Source organism: Anolis carolinensis, chromosome 6 (genome assembly GCF_035594765.1).
Source record: "Anolis carolinensis isolate JA03-04 chromosome 6, rAnoCar3.1.pri, whole genome shotgun sequence".
Taxonomy (NCBI): domain Eukaryota; kingdom Metazoa; phylum Chordata; class Lepidosauria; order Squamata; family Dactyloidae; genus Anolis; species Anolis carolinensis.
The window spans coordinates 71797586-71821800 of NC_085846.1; the positions used below are offsets into that span (position 1 = coordinate 71797586).

General features: G+C 41.1%; 1 protein-coding gene across 3 annotated transcripts in view; it reads left to right on the forward strand.

Annotated features, from left to right (window-relative positions):
• Nucleotides 1-2694: 2694 nt before the first annotated feature.
• The window catches only part of osbpl10 (oxysterol binding protein like 10), a 93521-nt gene continuing 72000 nt past the window's right edge, over nt 2695-24215 (forward strand). For all 3 annotated transcript variants that reach the window (XM_008121409.3, XM_062957479.1, XM_062957480.1), the window contains exon 1: nt 2695-3179. In XM_008121409.3, coding sequence (XP_008119616.2) covers nt 2899-3179 — 281 coding nt within the window. In that variant the 5' untranslated portion in view covers nt 2695-2898. The remainder of the gene's footprint in view (nt 3180-24215) is intronic.

The following is a 24215-nucleotide window of genomic DNA, read 5'->3' on the forward strand; positions in this document are numbered from 1 at the left end:
CTCTCAATTCATGAATGGGAAGAGAAATCCCAAAGCTGTATCTTTTTTTCGACATACAGTATCCACCAGCAGCAGATGTTACTTGGCTGGAAACATGAAGCAATGTGAGATAGCATTCTGACTAAGGCATTCTCTTCCCAAGGAAGCAGATCCTTATTTTGTTTTAGCTAGGCCGTTAAACCCTTTTTGTTTTCCATAACTTTTGAGTGGTTTGAAATGCAGAGCTTGCAACTGGATTTTTAAATGTATTATAGCTCCCAGAATCTGTCAGCTATCCTAGACTCTGGTCTTATCAGCTTGGAGATTCTAGGGATCCCGATATACTATAGAATTATTGCAGTCTGATACCATTGCCATGGCTCAGTGCTATAGAATCCTGGGATTTGTAGTTTGGTTAGGCATTAGCATTCTTTAGCAGAGAAAGCTAAAGGCCTTGAAAAAACTGCAATTCTCATTATTTCATGACATTGAGCCATGGCAGTCAAAGTAGAGTTAGTAAAGGTATTCCCCTGACATTAACTCTGATTGTGTCTGACTCTGGAGGTTGATGCTCATCTCCATTTCTAAGCTGAAGAGCCGGCATTGTCCATAGACACCTCCAAGGTCACATGGCCGGCATGACTGCATGGAGTGCCATTACTTTCCCGATGGAGCGGTACCTATTGATCTACTCACGTTTGCATATTTTCGACCTGCTAGAAGCTGGGGCTAACAGCGGGCGCTCACCCTGCTCCCTGGATTTGAACCGCCAACCTTTCAGTCAGAAAGTTCAGCAGCTCAGTGGTTTAATCCACTGTACTACCAGGGGCTCCCGGTGTTAAACTGCATTAATTCTGAAGTGTGGATTCACCAACGTTACATTATCAAGGCTCATTTTAGCTCTGCTCTCCTTCCCTTATTTTTAAGTTTCTGTGCCACATTCCAACACTTTAAATTGTTTTAAAAACTCTAAATTGTACATTTTCTTAGTGTCCATTTCGAGATGATTCAGGAAGAATGTAATAAATTAACGCAGGCCATTCACAAACGTCCCAAAGGCAGGCTTGCCGGTAGCTCAAGACTTGTGGTACAGGTTCTGTCATCCACTTTTTAATGACGGGCCTTGCCCAAAAGCTGTTCTACAGATCACTGCACTATTTAGTGCAGTGTACACATTCCAGATTGTAAAGTCCTGTCAATGTGTACTCAGAAGAAACATACACAGGATTTAATAGTGTCTATTTCCAGCCAAGTGGATACAGAACTGTAGCTTCAGATTATGTATGAATGTATGTAATACAAATACACAAATAATCTATAAAGTTGCAATTCTGAATCAACTTGCCTAGGAGTAATCACTATGAAATCCTGCAGAACCTTTTATTAATTTACACCTGTTTTTGTTATGGATGACTGATTCTCTTATTCTACTCCACCTGAAACAGGTTTGTTAAGTTTGCAGGCATAAGCAGGTCAACAGTGTAAACGGTAGCATATTTACATCAAAGAAAGTTTCATTGGTTTAATCAGGTCTTAGGGTGAGTCCATAGAATTAATGCACCTTGACATCACTTTAACTACCATGTCTCAATGCTACGGGGTCCTAAGTGTTGTAGTTTTACAAAACCTTCTGTGCCCATCTCTGCTAAAGAATGCTGCTGCCTCAGTGAACTACAACTCCCAGGATTCCATAATGTTGACTCATGGCAGTTACTGTGGTATTACGATGCATTAATTTTACAATGTAGATGTACCCTAAGCAACCAGTCCATCCTCCAGGAAATAATGCCCAACTGCTCACTGGAGGGAAGGATATTAGAGGCAAAGCTGAAGTATTTTGGCCACATCATGAGGAGACAGGAAAGCTTGGAAAAGATCACGATGCTGGGGAAAATGGAAGGAAAAAGGAAGAGAGGCTGACCAAGGGCAAGATGGATGGACAGTATCCTTGAAGTGACTGGGTTGACCTTGAAGGAACTGGGGGCGGTGACGGCCGACAGGGAGCTCTGGCATGGACTGGTCCATGAGGTCACGAAGTGTCGGAGATGACTAAACGACTGACCAGCAGCAGGTTGGCAGAAGCTGGGTCTAACAGCAGGTGCTCACTCTGCTCCCCGGATTCAAACCAGCAACCTTTCGATCTGCAAGCTCAGCAGCTCAGCACTTTAACACACTGTCCCTATTCCGCGAAATAATGCCGGGCTGCTCACTGGAGGGAAGGATATTAGAGGCAAAGATGAAGTAGGGTTGTAGTATTCTCAGGAGAGAATACTTCTGGAACATGGCCATACAGCCCAGAAAACATACAGCAACCCTGTGATCCCGGCTATGAAAGCCTTCAACAACACAAAGATGAAGTACTTTGGCAACATAATGCGAAAGCTTGGAGAAGAGAATGATGCTGGGGAAAATGGAAGGAAAAAGGAAGAGGGGCCAACCAAGGGCAAGATGGATAGAAATTATCATTGAAGTGGCTGGCTTGACTTTGAAAGAGCTGGGGGTCGCGACGGCCGACAGGGCTGGTCCATGAGGTCACGAAGAGTCGGAAGCGACTGAATGAATAAACAACAAGAGGAGGCTCAAGACCTTGTACGACCCGGACCCTCAGGATTTCATTGATGTAAAAAAGTGTCGAGGCGCATTAGTTCCACAGAGTGGGCGCCCGCCCTTGCCCAAGACGTGGGCCTTGGAGGGGCGTTTCAGGAGGCGGGCTCCTCGAGGCCTCGCCCTCTTCCCGCCCTCTCCGGAGGGTCTCTCCTCAGAGGAGGAGGAGGAGATCCGCGGCTGCGCCTCCAAGCCAGAGGACGGCGGGGCGGGTCTCCACCAAACATTGAGGAGAAGAAGAAGGAGGAGAGGCGGTGGCGGGTCTCTCTCTTTTCCTATTTTGCGGATGAGGCAGGTCTTTCTCCCCCGAGCTCCATGGAGAAGGCGCAGAGCAGCGTCGGCGCGGAGGGAAACAACAACAGCGGCGGCGGAGGGAGCAACAGCAGCAGCCGGAGTAGCAGCCGTCCCCCTTCGGCGGGCTCCTCTCCGTCCTCTTCGGGCGGGAGAGGGCTGCCCAGCCGGAGGCCGGAGGGAGGGGGCAACAGCGGGAGCAGCCCCGGCTCGGCGGCAGCCAGCCCGGGGGCCAGGAGGACGGAGCCGGCGCTGGAAGGCGGCCTCAGCAAATACACCAACCTGCTCCAAGGATGGCAGAGCCGGTAATAAAAGGGGGGAAAGGGAGGAAGGGCTTCTTTTTCCCCTCAGGCGCACCTTTTTCCCTCAGGCGCACCTTTTCCCGCCCACGTCTACACTATATGCCAGGCATGGGCAAACTTGGGCCTTCCAGGTGTTTTGGGCTTCAACTCTCGCTCTTCCTCACAGCCTCAGGCCCCTTCCTTTTCCCCCTCAGCCGCTTAAGCGGCTGAGGGGGAAAAGGAAGGGGCCTGAGGCTGTGAGGAAGAGCGAGAGTTGAAGCCCAAAACACCTGGAAGGCCCAAGTTTGCCCATGCCTGCTGTATGCATTGACACCACTTGGCGCAATGCATGTTATGGAATTTGACAAGGTCTCCAGTCTTCTCTGCCCCAAAATGCTGGTGCCTCATCAAACTTTTTCACTGCTCCATAGCCGTTGTAATGCTAACTCTATCTTCGGCCCTCCAGGTGTTTTGGACTTCAGCTTCCACAATTCCTAACAGCGGGTAGGGAAAAACTCTAAACTGGATTTCTAACTGGAGCACACAATGCTCCTATTAAAGCAGCTCTAAACTGCCGGGCCCAATTCAAGGTGCAGGTTATGACCTATAAAGCCCTATACGGCTCGGGCCCTACCTATCTCCGTGATCGCATCTCCTCCTATGAGCCAGTGCGGATCTTGAGATCATCCGGGGAGGCTCTTCTCGTGCTCCCACCACCGTCTCAAGTGCGGCTGGTGGGGACGAGGGAACGAGCCTTCTCGGCAGTGCCCCCCCTCCGGCTCTGGAATGCACTGCCAAAAGAGATCAGGCAATCCCCTACATCAGGGGTCCCCAAACTAAGGCCCGGGGCCCGGATGCAGTCCTCCAAGGTCATTGACCTGGCTCCTGCCCTAAACCTTAGACTTAGGGTTGACCTAAGTCTACCTAGTCTTTGGAGGTCTTTTTGCTTAGCTATGGCCTTATGAAACCATCTAGATGGCTTTTAGAGGTCACTTTCCTTACCTATGGTCCTATGAGACCATCTAGATGGCCTTTGAGGGTCCTTTTCCTTACCTATGGTTTTATGAGATTATCTAGATGGCTTTTGGGAGCCCCTTTCCTTACCTATGGTCTTATGATCATCTAGATCAGGGGTCCCCAAACTAAGGCCCATGGGCTTCCAAGGTGATTGACCTGGCCTCTGTCCTAAACTTTAGACTTAGGGTTGACCTAAGTCTGAAATGACTTGAAGGCACACAACAACAACAATCTTAATTTTGGACTATTTCATCCTAGTCCGCCCCCTAACAGTCTGAGGGACTGTGAATTGGCCCTCCACTTAAAAAGTTTGGGGATCCCTGCCCTACATTATCCAATTTCCGTAAGGAACTGAAGACCTGGTGGTGTTGGCAGGTTTTTGAGTAATTATATTGGAATACCACTGATTTCTGTGCCTGAATATATTGCACAAGATTTCTCTAGCCTAAAAGGATACATTTTAATATATTGGGTTTATGGTTCCCGTCCCGTTGATCAGGTCATGTAAGTGTTATTTATTGCTATAATTGTATTATTTTACTTTGTTTAATAATGTGTTATTATGTTGCTATGTATTGTTTGTGTTGTTTTTATGATTGGAAACGGCCCTGAGTCCCATCTGGGAGATAGGGCGGTATATAAATAAAGTTTTATTATTATTATTATAGTAAAGCACAACACTCAGAAAACAGGGGAATGTATGGAGTGGAAACCTCACCTCTGCATAGATTTTGGGGACAGTCAAATTCTCCACCCTTTCATATATCTCCATCCAAACAACATCTGGCTCTATGGGTGATTCCAGTAATAGGTAAAGATATTTGTAGTGAATTGACTTAATGTGCTGCAAGGTAGATTGGGCTAGGGATAACTTTATGGAAGAGGCATAATTTAAAAAACTATCATGTCTTTTGTTTTGCCGAGTGTCTGTTCCTGTTGCAATGTATGAACTTCCTAACTGTGAGAGCTGTTCAGCAGTGGAACTCTCTACCCGAGAGTATGGTGGAGGCTCCTTCTTTGGGGGCTTTTAAACAGAAGCTGGATGGCCATCTGTCGGGGTGCTTTGAATGAGATTTTCCTGTTTCTTGGCAGGCAGTTGGACTGGATGGCCCGTGAGGTCTCTTCCAGTTCTATGATTCTATTCTATTCTATGAATTCCAGACAGGAAACAATCAGGGCCAGCTGACATCGCTGAACAAAGGATTCCCCCAGGAAGGAAGCAGCCAGGCTTTGAAGCTGCAAGGCCATTTAATGCTAATCAAGGTGGCCAGTTGCACCATTCACACTTGCCTCAAACAGACAAGAGTTCTTTCTCCCACCCTGGACTTTCCGCAGATATATAAACCCCACTTGCCTAGTTTCCAACAGACTTCATGACCTCTGAGGATGCCTGCCATAGATGTGGGTGAAACGTAAGGAGAGAATGCTTCTGGAACCTGGCAACACAGCCCGGAAAACTCACAGCAACCCATCTGGTAGGCTGTTAAGAATTGTGCGAGTTGAAGTTCAAAATACCTGGTTTGCCCATGCCTGAACTACATTCATGAGATGTGTGTTGTTTTCGTGTTTTATATGTTCAGGGTTTTCCATTTCTTTCGGGTTTTTTTATTATGTCATGCCTCATCTCAAGGTAAAGCACTGGCACTCTTTGGAAACCTCCTCTTCCAAAGAGCACCAATGCCTCACCAAACCATGACTCCCAGGGTTCGATTTAACATATGAACATAGTTCGATGCAATTGGAAGTCCTGGGAGCTTGACAAGGTCCTCAGTCTTTTCCATTCACTGAACTTCAAGGTTCCAAAAGATTGAGCCCTGGCGGTTCAAATGCAATCAAACTGCATCCATTCTACTGTACAGATGCATCCTTCTCTATCGGAGTAAAAATGGTTCCTGTGCCTTTAAGGGGAAGAAGGGAGGGCTTCAGCAGGTGCTGCTCCTTACCTGGTTGCCTCAGAGCAATCAGTGCCGCCTTCCACCAGCATTAAAGGCGCCCAGTTAGTTCTTCAGCTCAGGCCATAGAAGTTGCTGTCTTCCTTTCTTCCATTCTCTTCTTTGTGTAGCAGTCTTACGCCACAAGGAAATGTGGGCTTTGTTTGAACTCCGTCTGAAGCTCCAGAATCCCTGTTTGTTCCAAATGAGTCTTTCTCTCTTTAAGAGGCAGCAAAGCACAGTGCTCTTGAACATATCTTTTATTTATTTATTTTCCTTTATGCAACCTATTCTTTAGTGAGCTGAAGTAGGACATCAGTGCTTCTCATGAGATTTAGCGTGTACCAGCTCCCATCCAGTGGCATCCTATTTGTGCCCATTGGCTACAACTGTTTCTTGCCTGGAAACTGTCTGCAGACTAGCAGTCGCTAACTCATGGCTGCGAACTTTCCACAAACCACCACTTATGAGTATTATTTTAATTGCCATGGTGCCATCACAGGAGTTGTGGTGTGTTTAAAGCTCTTGAGCTTTCTCTGCCAAAGAGATCTGGTGTCTCACCAAGGTCCAACTCCCAGTATTGAGCCATGGGAATTAAAGTGGTGTCAAACTGAATTAATTCCCCAAACTAAGGTCCAAGGGCTGGATGCGGCCCTCCAAGGTCATTTACCTGCCCTAAACTGTAGACTTAGGGTTGCTGTAAGCATAAAACAACTTGAAGGTAGACAACAACAACAATCCCAATTAACTTTACTATCTCATCAGCCAAAAGCTGGCCCACACTTCCCATTGAAATACTGGTAAGTTTATGTTGGTTCAAATTGTTCTTCATTTTAAATATTGTATTGTTCTTTTATGGGGTTTTTTTGCACTGCAAACAAGATATGTGCAGTGTGAATAGGAATTTGTTCATTTTTCCCCAAACTATAGTCTGCTCCCCCCAAACAATCTGAGGGACCGTGAACTGGTGCTCTGCTTAAAAAGTTTGAGGGCCCCTGGTATAGATGCACCCATGTTTTCCCATTTTTGTCTCCACAACAACCTTGTGAAATAGATCAGGCTGCTGAAAGGGACACCTCCAAAGTCACTTTGTGGTTCAGTGGGCTGCAAAGGCCATCATCATGCAACTTGTTTGCCTCATGATCAGGCTAGTGGTAACTGCTAGACAAGACTTGTAATACCTGGCATTTGATGTCTCTCAGCTCTTGATAGTTTGACTACTGGTGTAGAACTGAGAAGCCCACTTTCTGCATCTTTGTGGCACATGTCATAAGAGGTGACTTTAATAATCTAAATAAGGACTAGAGGGCACTATATGGGACCCCCACCCCGGTGGCCACATGTGCCCAGAACTAATCATGCAAATAATTTTAAATACTTTGGTTGATAATGTGGACATAGCTGAAACTGTGCATGCCAGTGATCACTCACACCCATTGGTCATCTTGTCATGTTCATATATTGGGTTATATTCAAGGATATGGATAAAATATATAATGGGCACAAACTTTATTGGGATGAGCCAAAATGTTGCAAAATGGTGAGCAAGCATTTGTGCTCCGTTCATAACATCTAATGTTAAGCAGAGGAAAAGCTGGAAAAGTCCCTAGACCCTGGAAACCATGAGAGCTTGCTTGCTGTTTTACAATGTTTTGGTTAACCTTAGTAAAATTGTTGCCCATCAGTGGATTTTCGAAGCTGTTTCTTGTGGACAAATGTGACTACTTTTTACTTTGCATTCACATCACAGGAAAGGCGTTATTATTTGTTTTATGGTACTGCAGGAAAAAATGATTATGAAATATTTTTGAAAGCAAATTCAGGGCTCCTCCAGACTGTCTAAAAGCCTTGAGATTTGGTGGGAGTTACAACTGAAACCTTTTAAAATATCAATATGATATTTTTGTCTTTCTGTTTTTCTCTTGAATTACTGGTACTGGCCCCATTTTATTATTCCCTGCCTATTTCATCCTGGACATTACTGGGTTAAACGTTACTCGTCTGTGTTTGCTGTCTTGGTTTCTTCTATTATACGTTTTGGGCAGCCTTACTGATAGACATGTTGAATGGGGATGTGACCTTTGCTGTGGATGTTTCCTGACTATCCTGTAATTGCATTCATGGGTTAAAACTTCAAAAATGTGCTAGACAAGTAATGTGGATATTGGAGGGAGGAGCATGTAGAGGGGGAAGATAGAAGGAAACCACTTTTGCACTATAGTTTCATCACAGCTTTGGTGAGAGAAAAGAGTGATTGAAATGTACAGCTTGGGAGGAAAACTAAAATTTGCTACTAGAAGCAACAAAGTATGACCAAAACCTTGGATTATTCGAACCATGGATGTTTAATGGTATAAACAACCATTACAAGGCATTAGAAGACATAAAATCCCACATCAGAATCTCCCAGCATTTTTCTGAACTATTCAGCAGTCTGGAGAAGCTCACAGATCATTTTGAATTAATCAAGATCTTTGCGATTTTTTGATAATGAGATGAGTTGGAAAAGATTAGTTGTTGTTTTCATGCTTAGTTTAACAAGGAATGGAGAAAAAGAATTGTTTTCCTACTTGACTAATATACATTTATAGATATAAAAGGACCTTTTCAAATGATTCTTGAATATGGAACTGAGGAGCAGGTGTGTGAATATTTCTGGTGAGATTGTCAGTTATATATGTTTTTATTCCAGTTATCTTGAATCTTCTGGGATAATGGATTATCTGAATACACATCCCAGAAATGCACTACATTGATTTTCTTTTTCACTCTTTTGTTTGGCCATTACTGGATAGTTGGTTCAAAATGTTGACATTTTGGTTTATGATAATTATTTGACACTTCTATACAGCAGTAAGGTGAATGGCATAAGCTGTGCACTTTTTTGTTACAAGTATCTCGTTAAGAGAAATTAAAAAAATATTAAATGCATGACACAATATCCTATATAAAAAAGGGAAGGAATGTTTTTAAAATGAGTCTTATGACACCTGGCCAACAGATTTATTCCAAAACAGGCTTCCATGATGTATAACTCATTTCTTGAAATGGGCTCAAAAACAAGGTAAGGTTTTTCCCTGACATTAAGTCTAGTTTCCAACCCTGGGAATTGGTGCTTATCTCCATTTCTAAGCCAAAGAACTGGAGTTGTCCATAGATACCTTCAAGATCATGTGGCCAGCATAACTTCATGGAGCGCTGTTATCTTTCCATTGATCTACTCACATTTGCATGTTTTTGAACTGCTAGGTTGGCAGAAACTGGGGCTAAGAGCAGCAGCTCAGCTCACCCCACTCCCCAGATTTGAACCGCTGACCTTTTGGTCAGCAGGTCAGCGGTTTAACCTGCTCCGCCAAACAAACTCCCAAAACAGATTATGATGGCATAAATTGGTTAGTCTTTAAATATTTCATAAGTCTTCTTTCTTCTGCTTCTCTTTTTGTATCCAAATTGACTGATGTGAGTAAACTTATACCTTTGCTCAGAAGTAACTGTGATTGAGTTATTCCCAGAGCTTAGGATCACAGCCTTTTTCTTATACCTTCTCACCCAAACAACCCACTTTTTTTAATAGTTGAAATACTATTGGAAAACTACTTTTCAAAATAATGAATATGGTGACATGCTTCGGATATCCATAATTTAGTAGTGTTGGGATGACGCTTCCGGCTATCATCTTACTACCCTTTCATGGTTATGAAGGCTTTTAGGATGTCATCATATTCATTCTTCTTAAAACTGAATTTCCATGCCTTGCTTTGTGCATGTTATTTCCAAGTAAGCATAACTGAAACCTTTCCCTGATGTACAGTCATCGGGTGAAGAAGGGGGGGGGGATCTGTTCTTTGTTGGCATGAAAAGCTTTTGGATTTGACAATATTGATTTTTTAGCTTTGCGTATTTTCTAGATACATTATGAGCAATCTGTTTTGTACAAGGCAACTCTGCTTCTTGTGGGCTTGAAGGTGGATGTAACCAGCTGTGAAGAAAGAGTGAGCAGAAAATGTGCTGTGATCTGTGGGTGGATATAATTCCCACTATTGTCTTACTGCTTATCAGATTTGGAGTAGAATTTCCTAAGATAATCTGGTAGAGGATAGTTTAAAAAAATAGACATATTTCTTTTAACAATCGCAACTATTTTCAGTGGTAAGTTGGCAGGGACCAAGGCTTTGATCTCCTGGTTAGTAGGTCTTATTTCAAGTTTTAAAAAGCAAATTAAAGGGGAAAAACATTGGGAAGAGGGAGAAAGATTCAAGAAGTTATTCAATAAAGCAGTGTTTCTTGAGTTCTGATCAGGTTGCTCTCATTTTTACCACATCCTCAATAGATTTCTGAATTTAAAACAAGCTACAACAATAACAAAATCATAGTAAACTATTGTGTAAGTCTAAAAGCACTTTAAGATAATTGACAGAAACTTAAGTAGAAAGTAAATATGTTTAGGTTTCTTTCTCTCTGAACAAAATATACTTTTGGATACAGAGTAACAGAAGTCTCCATGCTATTCTTAACAACATTTTGAGTGTAGGCATACCATGGCTTTATGTAATGCCATTGTATGATATCTGCTCTGCTATTTTCAGTCCCTTACCCTGTTAGATGCCCAAATAATCTTGGATCTTGGAAACTAAGCACAGCTGCATCTGGTTAGTACTTGGATGGGAGACTGCCAGTGAATACCAGGTCCTGTAGGCTCTATTTCAGAACAAAGTACTGCCAAAATATTTCTGAATATTACTTGCTTAGGAAAAACTGTGGAATTTATGGTGTTACCATAAGTTGATAGATAACTTGAAAGGAATTTTGCACACACACCCTGCTAAGATGTGAATATTTTGGTTTACTCTCTCCTGTGATCCAGTGAGCTCTTCATTAACTGGGTGGGTTTAAGAAAAACACATTATTAGTGTACATGTGAAGTAATGTTCCACTGTGTCTGGCTTTACTGTTACATTGCATCATCTGACCTGACATTTTGTTGCTGACTCACCATATTTAAAGAGAAGCTGTTATATCCTGAATACTTTGTTGTCATCTGTAGTCATGACTGTGTTCCTGTTTATTCTAGGCTCTGAATAAATCAGTCACATAATTCCAAGTACAGATCCTTGTAGGAAGTACTGTTTACTTGTCCTTTGTGAATTTTTTTTCTTGTTGTTTAAAATATTTGTTTGCCACTTCAAAGGGGAAGACCATCAAAGCAATTAGTGTACTTAAGTCACTCCTGTAGTGAGATAAAGATCTGTGTGAGAGAACAATGTGACCATTCAGTTTCTCAGGATCTTTGGCAAAAAGCTATGTCAAAAACTTTTTTACAAATCCAAATACACAGTGTTCACTAGATCCTCTGTGTTGTGTGCTGCTCAAGAACTTCTAATACTATGAATCAAAGGTTGCCTTTGCAAAAGCCATGCTAGTCTTCTTGGCAAAGCATTTTACCTTTTCCATTTGTATATTTCATTTTGTTAGCCTTAATGCCTGCCATTTTGCTGGGCCGAGATTTCAAGTGTATAACTTGATGGTGTTGGCACTGTGTCTGCAGTATTCCAGTCCTACAGTAAGAAGATTAATTTGAGATACAATGTGCAGAAGGGAAGAGATAAGGGAAAGGAATGGTCAGGGGAGAGATTCCTCTCCTTTTCATGCAACTCGCAATCAATTTTGTAGTATTGATGATTACTGGTAAATCCTAAATGATTCTGGGAAACCTTCTGATTCTGGTGCTATATTGTTGGCTGGATTTGGTCCATATCTAGATGAGGTATGGCAAATATTGTAACCACCAAGGCTTTTTGTGGAAATCTCTCAGGAACTTGTCAGTATCTCACTCTCTTGAGGAAAAGGGGAATTCTTAAAATATTTACTTTTTAATTGTAGAAGATACATAATTTCCTCTTTTCTCCCAGACTGTTGTCCAGCTGTTGAAAGGATGCTCTTTTTCAGTAATTCGGCTTCTATAACTAGGGCCTAAATTAAACTGCTAGACTCATCATGAATGAATTGTTGCATGGTAAATCAGTACACTTTGATAAATTCCATTGAATTTGTTCTGTTTAGGATAAGCATTTGGATTCAGGCCAAGGAAATGAAAGGCCATCCTTATTGACAGTCCATATGTGTTTCCAGCACAGTTTTATGTGTGTATACCAAGGCCGGGAGTTGTGTGACCCTTATGATATTAACTCTGTTTTCCAGCATTCCACACAATTGGTGGTTAGAGTTATTGCACCAACTGGAAGGGTAAAATGTTCCCGTTATGATATATACTGGTGGATACTATTGAGTTGTCAGTTTCTTTATCTCGTGCTTTACTGAGTTGTCAGTTGCTTCATCCAGTGCTTGAAAAGTTGCCTTTCAGATTGGGGAAGATTAGAAGCAGGATATAAAGCAAAGAGTTGCTGGTGGATAGAATTGAAGGGGGTGTCTGGATCATAGCCATTATGTATTGAACTCTGCACCATTCTAGGCGATCTATGGGGTGAGGTGGCAAACAAATAAAGTTGCAGATCCCTGGCTGAGTTAATACTTTCAGTTCTGTAGTGTATTATGCTGAAGAAACTAATGTGTGAACATTACTGCAGTGAAATGCAGAATACTCTTCATGATGTTTTGCTCTCTTCCAAAGCTGTGATGATTTAGAAACTCTTCAATAATGCAATAAGAGATATCATTAAAAAGAACACCACTGAATTCTCACAGAATTACAATTTAACTCTTGTGTCATTCAAAGTGAAGCATTTTGGGATCCCACTTATTACAGTGGTGATTTAAGCACGTCCATTGTTCTTCAATGTTACTGTAGAGTTAATATGCAGCATGATTATCTTCATACAATCTGATTATAAATTATCAGCTAGTTTTAAAAGAGAGTATTCCTTAGAGTAGCTGCAGTATATAAATTCATGATTGTTATTCTGAAGTATTTACATCTTGCCACACTACTGGAACATAAAAAGCCTAGTTTTATTAGGTCTGCCAGATAATTAAGCCAAAGTTTGAAAAGCATACATCATAAATCTAAATTAAATAGCACTTCCTCTAAGACAAAGAGGATGGTTGTCACGACCCAGGCAGCAGAGCACCAATAACCATACACAGAGGCCAGAATCTATCTAATATCTTTATTAAGGAAATATGTAAAGTTAATAAAAGCAAGCGTATGAATTAGTCCAGGAGTAGACCTTTCAGGAAAGGTCAAAATTAGTCCAAAGAAGCAATGTCCAATATGAAATATTAAGGTCCAAAGTTGTAATCCAATAACCGAAACACTCACTTGCCAAGCAAGTGAGGGGAGATGACAAGTCCTTAGTCCATGAACTTGAGCAAGGCTAGGAAATAACTTGATTCTTGAAACACAAGGCTTGATTCGAGGCAGCAAGGAAACGAGGAGCAAGAATAGGATCCGTGGAATTACTTGGCGAGGTCCGGAAAACAAGACAAGATCCGGAGAGTAAAACAAGGCTGGAAACGAAGGCTTGAAATCGGGAACGAGGCTTGAAACAGGAACGAGGCTTGGAAACGGAGTAGCTGTCCACACACGCTACTCCGGTAGCTGACGAATTGACTCCGCAAGATCCCTTTGTGGGTAAAACACCTAAATAGGGTCCCGTTTTCCCGCCAAAGAGCAGTTCTCTGGAGAACCAGAAACGAAAGCTATTCTCTGAGTCCAGATGTGTGACTCCTTAAAGTTTCCCATGGAAAGCAGACTTAATCAGCTGAATGCTTAGCAGCTATCCTCGCACTCCTGCGAGAGGCCGCTTGAACTCCCCTCTGTTGTTTACAAAACTCATGGCGAGAAAACGTAGGAGATTTAGGTTCAGGGCTTGTTTGACAGACTTCTGGAAGACAAATCTCTTGCAGGTGCAAGATTTCCAAATCTGGCTGGGAAAGTTCCAATTCTGACTGAAACGGTGAAAAACCCCAGTTTTCCTCTTCATCTAGCACAACAGTGCCAGGAACGGGACTACATGGCCCATGACTCATCACACTATCCCCCTCCTCAAGCCCCCTCTCAAACTGGGACTCTCTCCCCGAGGCGCGAGGCCGCGGCTTGGCGGGATAGGTCTGATGGAAGCGGCGGGTTAAATCGGGAGCGTGGACTGTGGAAGCGTCTTCCCAAGAGCGCTCCTCGGGGCCAAAACCCACCCAGTCAATGAGATATTGTAGGCGGCGGCGGTGAAAGCGAGAATCCAAAATGTCCTGAACCTCGAACTCCTCCTCCCCATCTACTAAAACAGGAGTGGGAGCCGGCCGGTCTGCATCAGGGCGCACACCATCCGCCGGAAGGAGCAGGGAGCGATGAAACACTGGATGAATGCGCATAGAGCGCGGAAGTTGGAGTTTGAAAGTCACGGGGTTAAGTTGCGCCACCACTGGATAGGGGCCAATGAAACGGGCATCTAACTTCCGGCAAGGGCGATGGGAGGGCAAAAAACGAGTGGACAGAAGAACCCGGTCTCCTACCTTGATTTCGGGGCCCGGTTGGCGATGTTTGTCAGCGTGGCGTTTATAGTTCTCCTTGGCTTGGTCCAGTTGCTGGAGCAAAAGTTGTTGCACCGCTGTGAGTTCCTGCAGCCAGTCCTCTGCTGCGGGAACTTCTGAGGTTTCAATGACTGGGGGGAAGAAACGTGGATGGAAGCCGTAGTTTGCAAAGAACGGGGTTTCTTTAGTTGAAGCCTGGACCCCATTGTTGTAGGCAAACTCTGACAGCGGTAACAGGGAAGCCCAATTGTCCTGTTGGTAGTTCACATAACAGCGAAGGTATTGTTCCAAAGTGGCATTGGTGCGCTCAGTTTGCCCATCCGTTTGGGGATGGTGAGCCGAAGATAAACGAGAGTCTATGCCCAATAGTTTTTGTAGTGCTTTCCAGAAACGAGAGGTGAATTGGGACCCACGGTCTGTGACCAAACTCTTGGGCAATCCATGCAATCTGAAAACATGTTGGAGGAATAGATCTGCAGTCTCTTTGGCCGTGGGAAGGCCATCACAGGGAATGAAATGGGCTAACTTGGTAAAAAGGTCCACCACCACTAGGATCGTGGTGAATCCACAGGAAGGTGGTAGATCGGTGATAAAATCCGCAGAAATTATTTCCCATGGGCGAGATGGGGTAGGGAGGGGATGTAGAAGCCCTGAGGGCTTTTCCCTTCTTGTCTTGGAGCGCTGGCATACTGGGCAGGTGTTGACATATTTTTCCACATCCTTGCGGATCTTGGGCCACCAGAAATCTCTTAGGATCAAATGCATGGTTTTGAATAGTCCGAAATGCCCTGCTGGCTTGCAGTCATGACACAGACGAAGTGCTTTTTCCCTGCCCGGCCCTGGGGGGATGTAAACATGATTTCTATAGCAAAGTAGCCCATCCTTAAGCGAAAAGGGAAAATGTAGCCCTTGGCGAAGTTGATCCTGTGCCCAGGCATCTGCAGATACGGTTGGATTGCAATTTCCAGCAGCCCATGCTGGATCAGCCAATTGTGACGAGTGTTGGAAACTGAAGTTCAGAAACATCTAGACCAGTGGTTATCACCAGTGGGTCCCCAGATGTTTTTACCTTCAAATCCCAGAAATCCTAACAGCTGGTAAACTGGCAGTTTCCATCCCTGCTCTAGGGATATGCTTATTCAGATCCTTAATAATGTTCATATTAGAAGTTATGTTAAGTTTCTTAAATCACCATAATGTGCGATATTATACTTTATTAAAATACTTTAAAGTAATTGCATTCTGATTTAAACTCTTGATATTCAAAACCATATTTAATTTTTATTTTTTGTTGTGTGTCTTCAATTTGTTTTTGATTTGTGGCAATTATAAGGTAAATATGTAATGGGTTTTCTTGGCAAGTTTTGTTCAGAGGGTTTGCCTATGCTTTTCTCTGAGGCTGAGAGAGTATGACTTGCTCAAAGTCACCTGGTGGGTTTCTGTGGCAGGGTTGGAGTTTAACCCTAGTCTCCAAAGTCACAGTCAGAATCTCGGACTGCTACAACATGCCTACTTTTTATTTATTACCACCATGGGAAGTACTAATTAACAACAAGAAGTGGAAAACCTGTTTTGCTTGTATCAGTACGAATCTAGAATAATGCAGTTAATCCTGGTTTTGCCTTTCTCCAGTGCTTGGCATCAGATAGTACTATTTATGCTTCTCTGTGTTTGTATTATATATTATGCGGTAGTAAAATTCTTCTGTGTAAGTTAGGTTTTTAGAACTGATTGGCTGTATTGATGACTGTAATAGGCACTGGAGATTTTATGAGTTCTGAGCTATAGGGTGCTTAAGTTAAATTCAAGTATGGTGATCCTTATAATTTTATCTGTTATCATCATTTCATCATCATAATAATCATCATTATTATTATTATATTTATTTATACCCCATTTTATCTCTCCAAAGAGGACTCAAAGCAGCTTGATATAAAAGCATTGGTATCCAGTAGAGGAGTGTAGAAAGGGCATTCTGTTGATGCCTGATCCCCAACATCCCAATTTTTAAAAAAGCTAATTTTCAGAGTGTGTCCCCAACCCAAAAACTGCTGCAAAAATGTGGCGGGGATGGATGTATTCTTGCCTCATCTGTCTCTGTAGAAAAAACTGGAACATCTGACTTTATTCCTGGTTGTGCCTGGAGTGAGGCTGTGGAATATTCAGGAGGGAATGGCTTTCCAGCTCCTGGTTTAGTGAGAATGGTTAGTTGTGCCTTGGAATTCTATTATTTCAGATTATAACAGGTTAGTGAAAAGTTCCTGAAAAGGAAGAAAGCACACAGTTTATAGTTTTATAACAGTTAATAAACAATTTGTACAATTTTCTGACTTGACAAATGAAGGTCACTCTCTTATACCCACTTGATTGTGAGTTAGCCCCATTAAATTCACTGGAACTTGCTTTGGAGTAAATATAGTGAGTTTTTTCTGTGAGTCAGCTCAGTGGATAATCTAATATAGTATGTGCTATTGTCTGGCACCTGGATGTTTCATGCCTTTCCTGACATTAGGATTCAGATGACTGATTCTTACAGCAAGGGTCTGCTTAGACCACTTGAGTTGTCAGTAGGTCCTCTAGCACCAAGGAGAAGAAATGCTGGTGCCATTTTCAGAGTCTTTCAAAGCTGAATATTTGATCTCTTGGTGCTGTTTCTTGGGGTTGGGATTCCTTTATACCTCTCTTCAGGTCAGATAAAGGCAATTTTGTAAAAAAAACCAAACAAACTTGATTTTGTCAACATTTGTGTGCTGTTTTCATCACCTGAAACCCTGGTCTGTATACTGCCACCGTTTGGAGTGCTTTTGATGTTGACAGCAGACCATTTTTTCAGAGGCTTCTAAGTTGTGGAACTCTCCATCCTTCTGTGTTTGATACCACATTGAGTTCTGCTCATTGTGGTTCTTTAAGGATTTCAATTTTGGTCTCTGCCATTTTAGCTCTGACTTCTCATTCTGGCTTGATTAGCATCTTAATGTAGTGACTTGATGGTCTTCAAATATGATTCAACGTGATGCTGAATTATTCCAGTTCTTGTAACATAGTTAATTTCTATTCTCCTGACATTTTTGTGTTAAGAGAGCCAATGGTTTGTAGCAGGATAATATGACTGTGAGCCGGCCTTGGTCTTTAATGTTGCAATCAGAAACTGAGACTATTATGACTAAATCAGGCAGTGACATTTGCCAACTATGGGAGTGTCACAGATGGCTTCCTACTTAAATATAAAACAGCCAGCCTGGGACTAGTCCCAACTCTGTCTCGGGAGAATGCCTTCTAAGTGAGCAATAAAACCCGATGTCTGAAGCCTGTTGTGTGAGAAGCTGGTTACAGAAAATGAAAGGAACTTTGTTGACCGTGGCTGTGAAGTAGTTAGATTTTACCTACGACTAAACTAACAATGTTTTGATGTGAGGAAAACAATCCTTAATTGTTTTTTGGAGTACTGTGTAGAATGGTGTTGCGCAAATATCATGCAGGGTATGCGTCAAGAAATGGAATGTCAGCCATTTGTCAGAGTTTGCGAGACTTAAGTTGGTGATAAAGGAGTGATTTGGAGGTTTCTCATTCATACATAAGTCAAAATTGAAACAGTGGTAACAAAAACAAATGATTTAATCAGTGTCCATGTCATCCATGATAACAAATTATTCATTCATATTATTGTTATTTGCTGCCAAGCTGGCTTCACTTTATAGTGACCCTATGATTGAGAGACTTCCAACAACCCCAGTCACCCAAAGCCGTCAGTTTGCTTGTCTTACTTTTTCTTGCCTAATGTCTCATGGCATTAGCATTTTGTCACCCTTACTTACCATTACCAGCATCATCAACAGCACCATTATTTATTTATTTATATTGCTACCAATGTACATGGTGCTTTACAAGTAAAACAACCAGAAACAGTGAATCTTGCCAAAGATGAACAATCTAAAAGATATGCATAGGGTGAGCCAAATGTCACAAAGGGGTTTCAGTATCTAATAACTCCTTTATTTGTGTTTTTAATTTAGAGTACCGTAATATCATGTGCAGTATATATAGGAAATAAATTTACATTACATATGAAAAAATCTATAAAGAAAAATAATTTCAAAAGTTACTAAAATGTCAGATTCCTTTTTGACTTTTGGCCCATGCTTATATACGTAGGAAAGAATAATAAAACATAAAATTGTGCTACACAGTTGTAGACCAAATTATTCAGATGAAATATAACAAATCTAATATAATATCCTTACTTAGGTGATCCCTCGTTGTCAGAGTATGATGGCCTTACAAGTCTAGTGTCCTGGCGGTGGGAACATACCGTGTTTCCCCGAAAATAAGACAGTGTCTTATATTAATTTTTGCTCCCAAAGATGCTCTAGGTCTTATTTTCAGGGGATGTCTTATTTTTCCATGAAGAAGACTTCACATTTATTGTTGAACAAAAAAATGAACATTTATTATATACTGTACAGTAGTTGTCATCATAAACCAGCATAACCAGACAAACTGAATCCTATCAAGAATTTATTGTTACTACCAATATTTCCATGTACAACACTTTATGGTACATATATTTACCGATCCTGCATGCTCTGGTGTTGTGTTCGGTGGGCATGCTTCCAAACAATAAAGTTGCTAGGTCTTACTTTCAGGGGAGGCCTTATATTTAGCAATTCAGCAAAACCTCTACTAGGTCTTATTTTCTGGGGATGTCTTATTTTAGGGGAAACAGGGTAGGTGACTGTAGAGCCCTGTTCTTGACCCACATGTTCTTCCACAGTGAGGACATTGGTTTCCAGGTGGAAGGCGGTCCCTGTCAGGGTTGGCTTGATACACCTTCCTCTTGGCACATTTCTCCCTTTTGCCCTCCATTCATGCCTCTTCAAATTGCACAGTATTGCTGGTCACAGCTGACCTCCAGCTAGTAACTGAAAGATAATAAGTTAATATTAAACTAAAATTTCAAAAGATTCAAAAACAAAGTTTGTGGTTAAGAATGGTTATTATTTTATTTATTTATGCCCTGCTTTATCTCCCCTGAAGGAAAAAGCATAATCATAACCATTTCAAATATAAAAATATATCAATGTTAAAACAGGATCAAAATATTGAGGGAAAGAGCAGTTTGCAAATTTTCATTTCCAAGAGTACAGAGTAGTGACTAAAAAGGGACAAAGCTGAGCCAAGGAAGAGGAAACTCTTGGTTGGGTGACAAGCCTAGAATTCCTAGAATGCAGCTGTTGAGAAGGTTGGTAAAAAAGAAATAAGGGCTAAAGAACAGAGGGGAGCTATGTTGTAAGGCTTTAGATGTAAAAACAAGAAACTTGCACTGAATCCTAGAAGGAATGGATAACCGACGAAAAGATATCAAAGGTGTGGTAACATGAATAAAACAATGGACCAAAAAGATATTAACAGCAGAATGTTGAAATGGAATTAAGAGAACTAAGTTTGATAATAGAAGACCAGTCATAAGATTACAATAATTAAGGTGAGAAAGGACCAATACATGAACTTGGTCATGCCTTGAGCATACCTTCAGAATGCTTCAGAACCCTCCCTGTTGGGTTGTTGTGTGTTTTCCAGGCTGTATGGCCATGTTCCAGAAGCATTCTCTCCTGATGTTTCACCCACATCTATGGCAGGCATCCTCAGGGGTCACCTCACAACTTCTGAGGAGGCCTGCCATAGATGTGGGCGAAACGTCAGGATATAATGCTTCTGGAATATGCTGCACACAACAACCCAGTGATTCCGGCCATGAAAGCCTTCGACAATGCAATGTTGTTTTCATAATTTAAATTCAGCCACAGTGGGGTTTTATTAAAAGTAAGCCTTTTATATAGGAGAACACTCACTTTCAAAATTATTTCATTTAATTAACTGTCCTGTGGATAGAAATAAATATTGGAACGTTTTAATCATTTAGTGTTTGTTTATTGTTGCTTCAGCCATTTTTCAAAATCACATTATGTACATACTAGCACAAGATGTAGGATACTAAGTTATAACAAATGAAGTTAGAATTTAAAATGTGCACTTCAATCTGTTCATTTAAAAAAAAAAGAAAATGACCACTTGAATTGTTTGCGTGTACGTGTTAATGCTTTCTTCATAACACTGAAGTTTTGCTGTTTCCTGGCAGTAATTCTTGCTGAGGGAAGAGTGTTGCGAAAATGGAAGATAAACTGCTGAGATCTAGGGAGGAAGGGAAGCATCAATAACCTCAAGACAGCACTATGCTGACTCAAATTAATTTGCATATCATGTTGTGCAATGATGATAGTGCTAGACTTTCTGCACTTTATCAGCAGTGTAAGTGCCAAAACATTTCAGTGGTGTGCTCATAATGTTCATAATCTTCCTGGTTGTTTACATATTAAAATAATATTACTGGATCTTACACTGTACACATGCTTTATTTAATAACCTTCTCATTAGTTTGGCTGGTATTCTTCTATTGCAAAGCAAGCTATACAGTTGTCCCACCATATCCACTGATTCTGCACCCATGGATTCAACCATCCATAGCATGAAAATATTTTTTTAAAAAAAATCCCAAAAAGCAAATTTTAATTTAGGCATTTAAGTCAAGGGACACTATTTTACTACGCCATTGTATATATGGGGATTTCAGCATCCATGGATTTTGGTCATGGAACCAAACCCAGCAGATAGCAAGAATTCCACTGTATAGCAATTTGTCAAACATATTAAAGGAATATATTTACTGCTAGTTGAGGTAGCAATACAACTCTGAAGTCTTAGCATGGCATTAAACAAGACACACTGTGTGGCTTTGTACCTTAGACCACACACCCTGTTTATATATATTTTGTTTCAAAATCCAAAGTTCAGCAACAGAGAACATACACAGTTTTGGCAGTAACTATCTTGAATGGCTTTTAGTGTCAGAGAGAGGGTGTAGTCTTCTGTTTCTGGCACTATTACTGGTTACATAAAGAGCAAAATACTTGCATTTTGACTCACTCTTGTTACGCTTGTCCTGTTATAGGCTAATTCTGTTAGGGGGAAAATTACAGATGAGGCACTGAAACAGATAATTATTTGCAGCATCCCCCAGGACCATTTCAGCAAAATCTAGATTGTTACATAGTGTACAAACAAAAATGTGTTGAAGGATATTATTTGAATAACAAGAAAAGGCACAAACCTTAACAAGGGCTGGGCTTTAGTACAGCAGATTAAACCACCAGCTGTAATAAATCTTGTCAGTCGAAAGGCTGACAATTTGAAACTTGGGTCAGGGTGAGCTCCTGACCTTTAGCCCAGCTTCTGCCAACCTAGCGGATCAAAAGCAAAATGTGAGTAGATAAATAGGGATCTCTTAAAAGCAGGAATGTATTAAAGCATCCATAAGGAAATGCCAGGAAAATACCGGTGATATGATTTAAAGGAGGAAGTTATGAACAAAGTTCTTCAGCAGGTAGATGGAGCGACAGCACCCCCCCCCCCCGAGAGGAACTGAGAACAAGCCTCCGTGAAGCTGAAGATGGGAAAGCCTATATACCTCTATCTATGTTTGATTGTCTGTCTTGTTTGTATAAAAACGGCATCGAATGTTTGCCGCATATGTATGTATTGTGATCTGCTCTGAGTCCCCTTCAGGGTGAGAAGAGCGGAATATAAAAATACTATAAATAAATAAATAGTATATAGCTTTCAAAGCATATCTGGACTTACATTTAGACAACATTTCACTCTTCCTATTTATGGAATAAAGGTTGAATTGATTAAGATTGTACTGTCTGCATAAACATTGAAGTGAAATGTGGAATTGATAGACAGGTGGCCTAGCTTGGGTAATAGTAATTCATTTGCCTGCTTCAATACTAAGATCTGGCATCAGATGATTGAAGTGTCAAGCGCAGGTATTTATTTATTTATTTATTTATTTTATTTACAGTATTTATATTCCGCCCTTCTCACTCCGAAGGGGACTCAGGGCGGATCACATTATACATATAAGGCAAACATTCAATGCCTTAACATAGAACAAAGACAGAGACAAACGCAGGCTCCGAGCTGGCCTCGAACTCATGACCTCCTGGTCAGAGTGATTTGTTGCAGCTGGTTGTGCCACAGCCCGGGCCAGGTAGATATCTTCTTCTTTTTTCCTGTTTTTGTTTGCATTCAAATCATTTTTTAATTATGGCAAATCTAATGTGGGGCTTTCTTGGCAGGATTTGTTCAGAGGGGGTTTGCCTTTTCCTTTCTCAGGAGCTGAGAGAGTGTAACTTGGATAAAGCCACCCAGCGTATTCTCATGGATGAGAACTCTGTTCTCCAGAGCTGTAGTTCAATATTCAAATCATGACATCAATACAGTCTTAATATGACTAAATAGTGACAGAGAGGCAAGGTCTCGTGATGCCTTCTTTCCACTATTTTATCCATCAGATGTTATTTGCAAGATTTTTGGCTATTGCTGTCCTCTTAATATGCTTGTTAAGTGGTTGCCAATGTATGTACTTAAGCCCACTGATTTCAATGAGGTTGAATGTATTTAACTCTGGCTTGTATTGTGGGATATGTATGTAACTTAGTATATAACAAAGTCATATTTTTTCTACTATTTGACTGAGAAATCATTCAGCTTTCCATATAAAGAATGATAATCCTAGATATCATGGTTACTTTTTTGACATTGTTTTTGGTGAAACGTTTTGAATGTAATGAATATAGAACAATGAAGATAAAATTGCATGCAGTATCTAAATGTTATTACATAGCTTTTCCTATAAAATATTATGAAATTGAATTCCATGTTCTTAATTAAGAGATTTGGTGTGAAGATGTAATTTAGATATGAAGCAAGTATGCCCCCATCAAATTAAAGATTGAAGTGCCGATAGCTGCAGCTTTTCTATTATGTGTCAACGCAGAAGAATGAAATATCTTCATGACTTTCCTATTTCTCAGTATAATTTAGTAACAATCAGTGAAACTATCAGCTTGAAGCTTGGTTGTATCCAAGGTGAGACCTTGACAAAGGCTTCATACAAGAAATATAGGTTAAAGTAAAAGTTTTGTTTAACTGAAAGCTTTCGTCTAACTGCAAGTTATCTAACTACAGCACTTCTTTTACTGCAACTCCTTTGGGAACTGAAATAATTTCAAGGTAAATGTGATGAAGTAAGGAAGATGATACTTCTAAAAATGAATTAGGTATCTAGTTTTATCAAAAACAGTGATGAATGGGGCTAAAAGAAGAATACAGTTCAGTTTGTTGTGTTTAGAAATCGCTGGAATAGGTTAGTTATTTATTTTCAATTTGTTTCATTGTTGGCAAAAGGTCTAATTCCAGCTAACTTCATTAGTACATTGTTTAGGAGCTTTATTTGATGAACGGAGTAATTAAAGTATATTCTTCTCTGATGCCTCCCTAATGCATAAGTTCATTTTGTGGTACTGTAATTTTCTGTAATTTTCACATGTCTATTGTGTTTTTGTGGCGGGGAAAGAAGTGACTTTGGTTTTATTCACCAATTAATTTTGAATCTCTTACTCTTAGTTCCTGGCATTTTGCCTTCATCCAAAATTATTTAGTGAAGAAATATATAAGCTTTCCACTACGCTAGAGTTGGTGTGGTATTGTGAGTTTTTGTTGTTGTTGC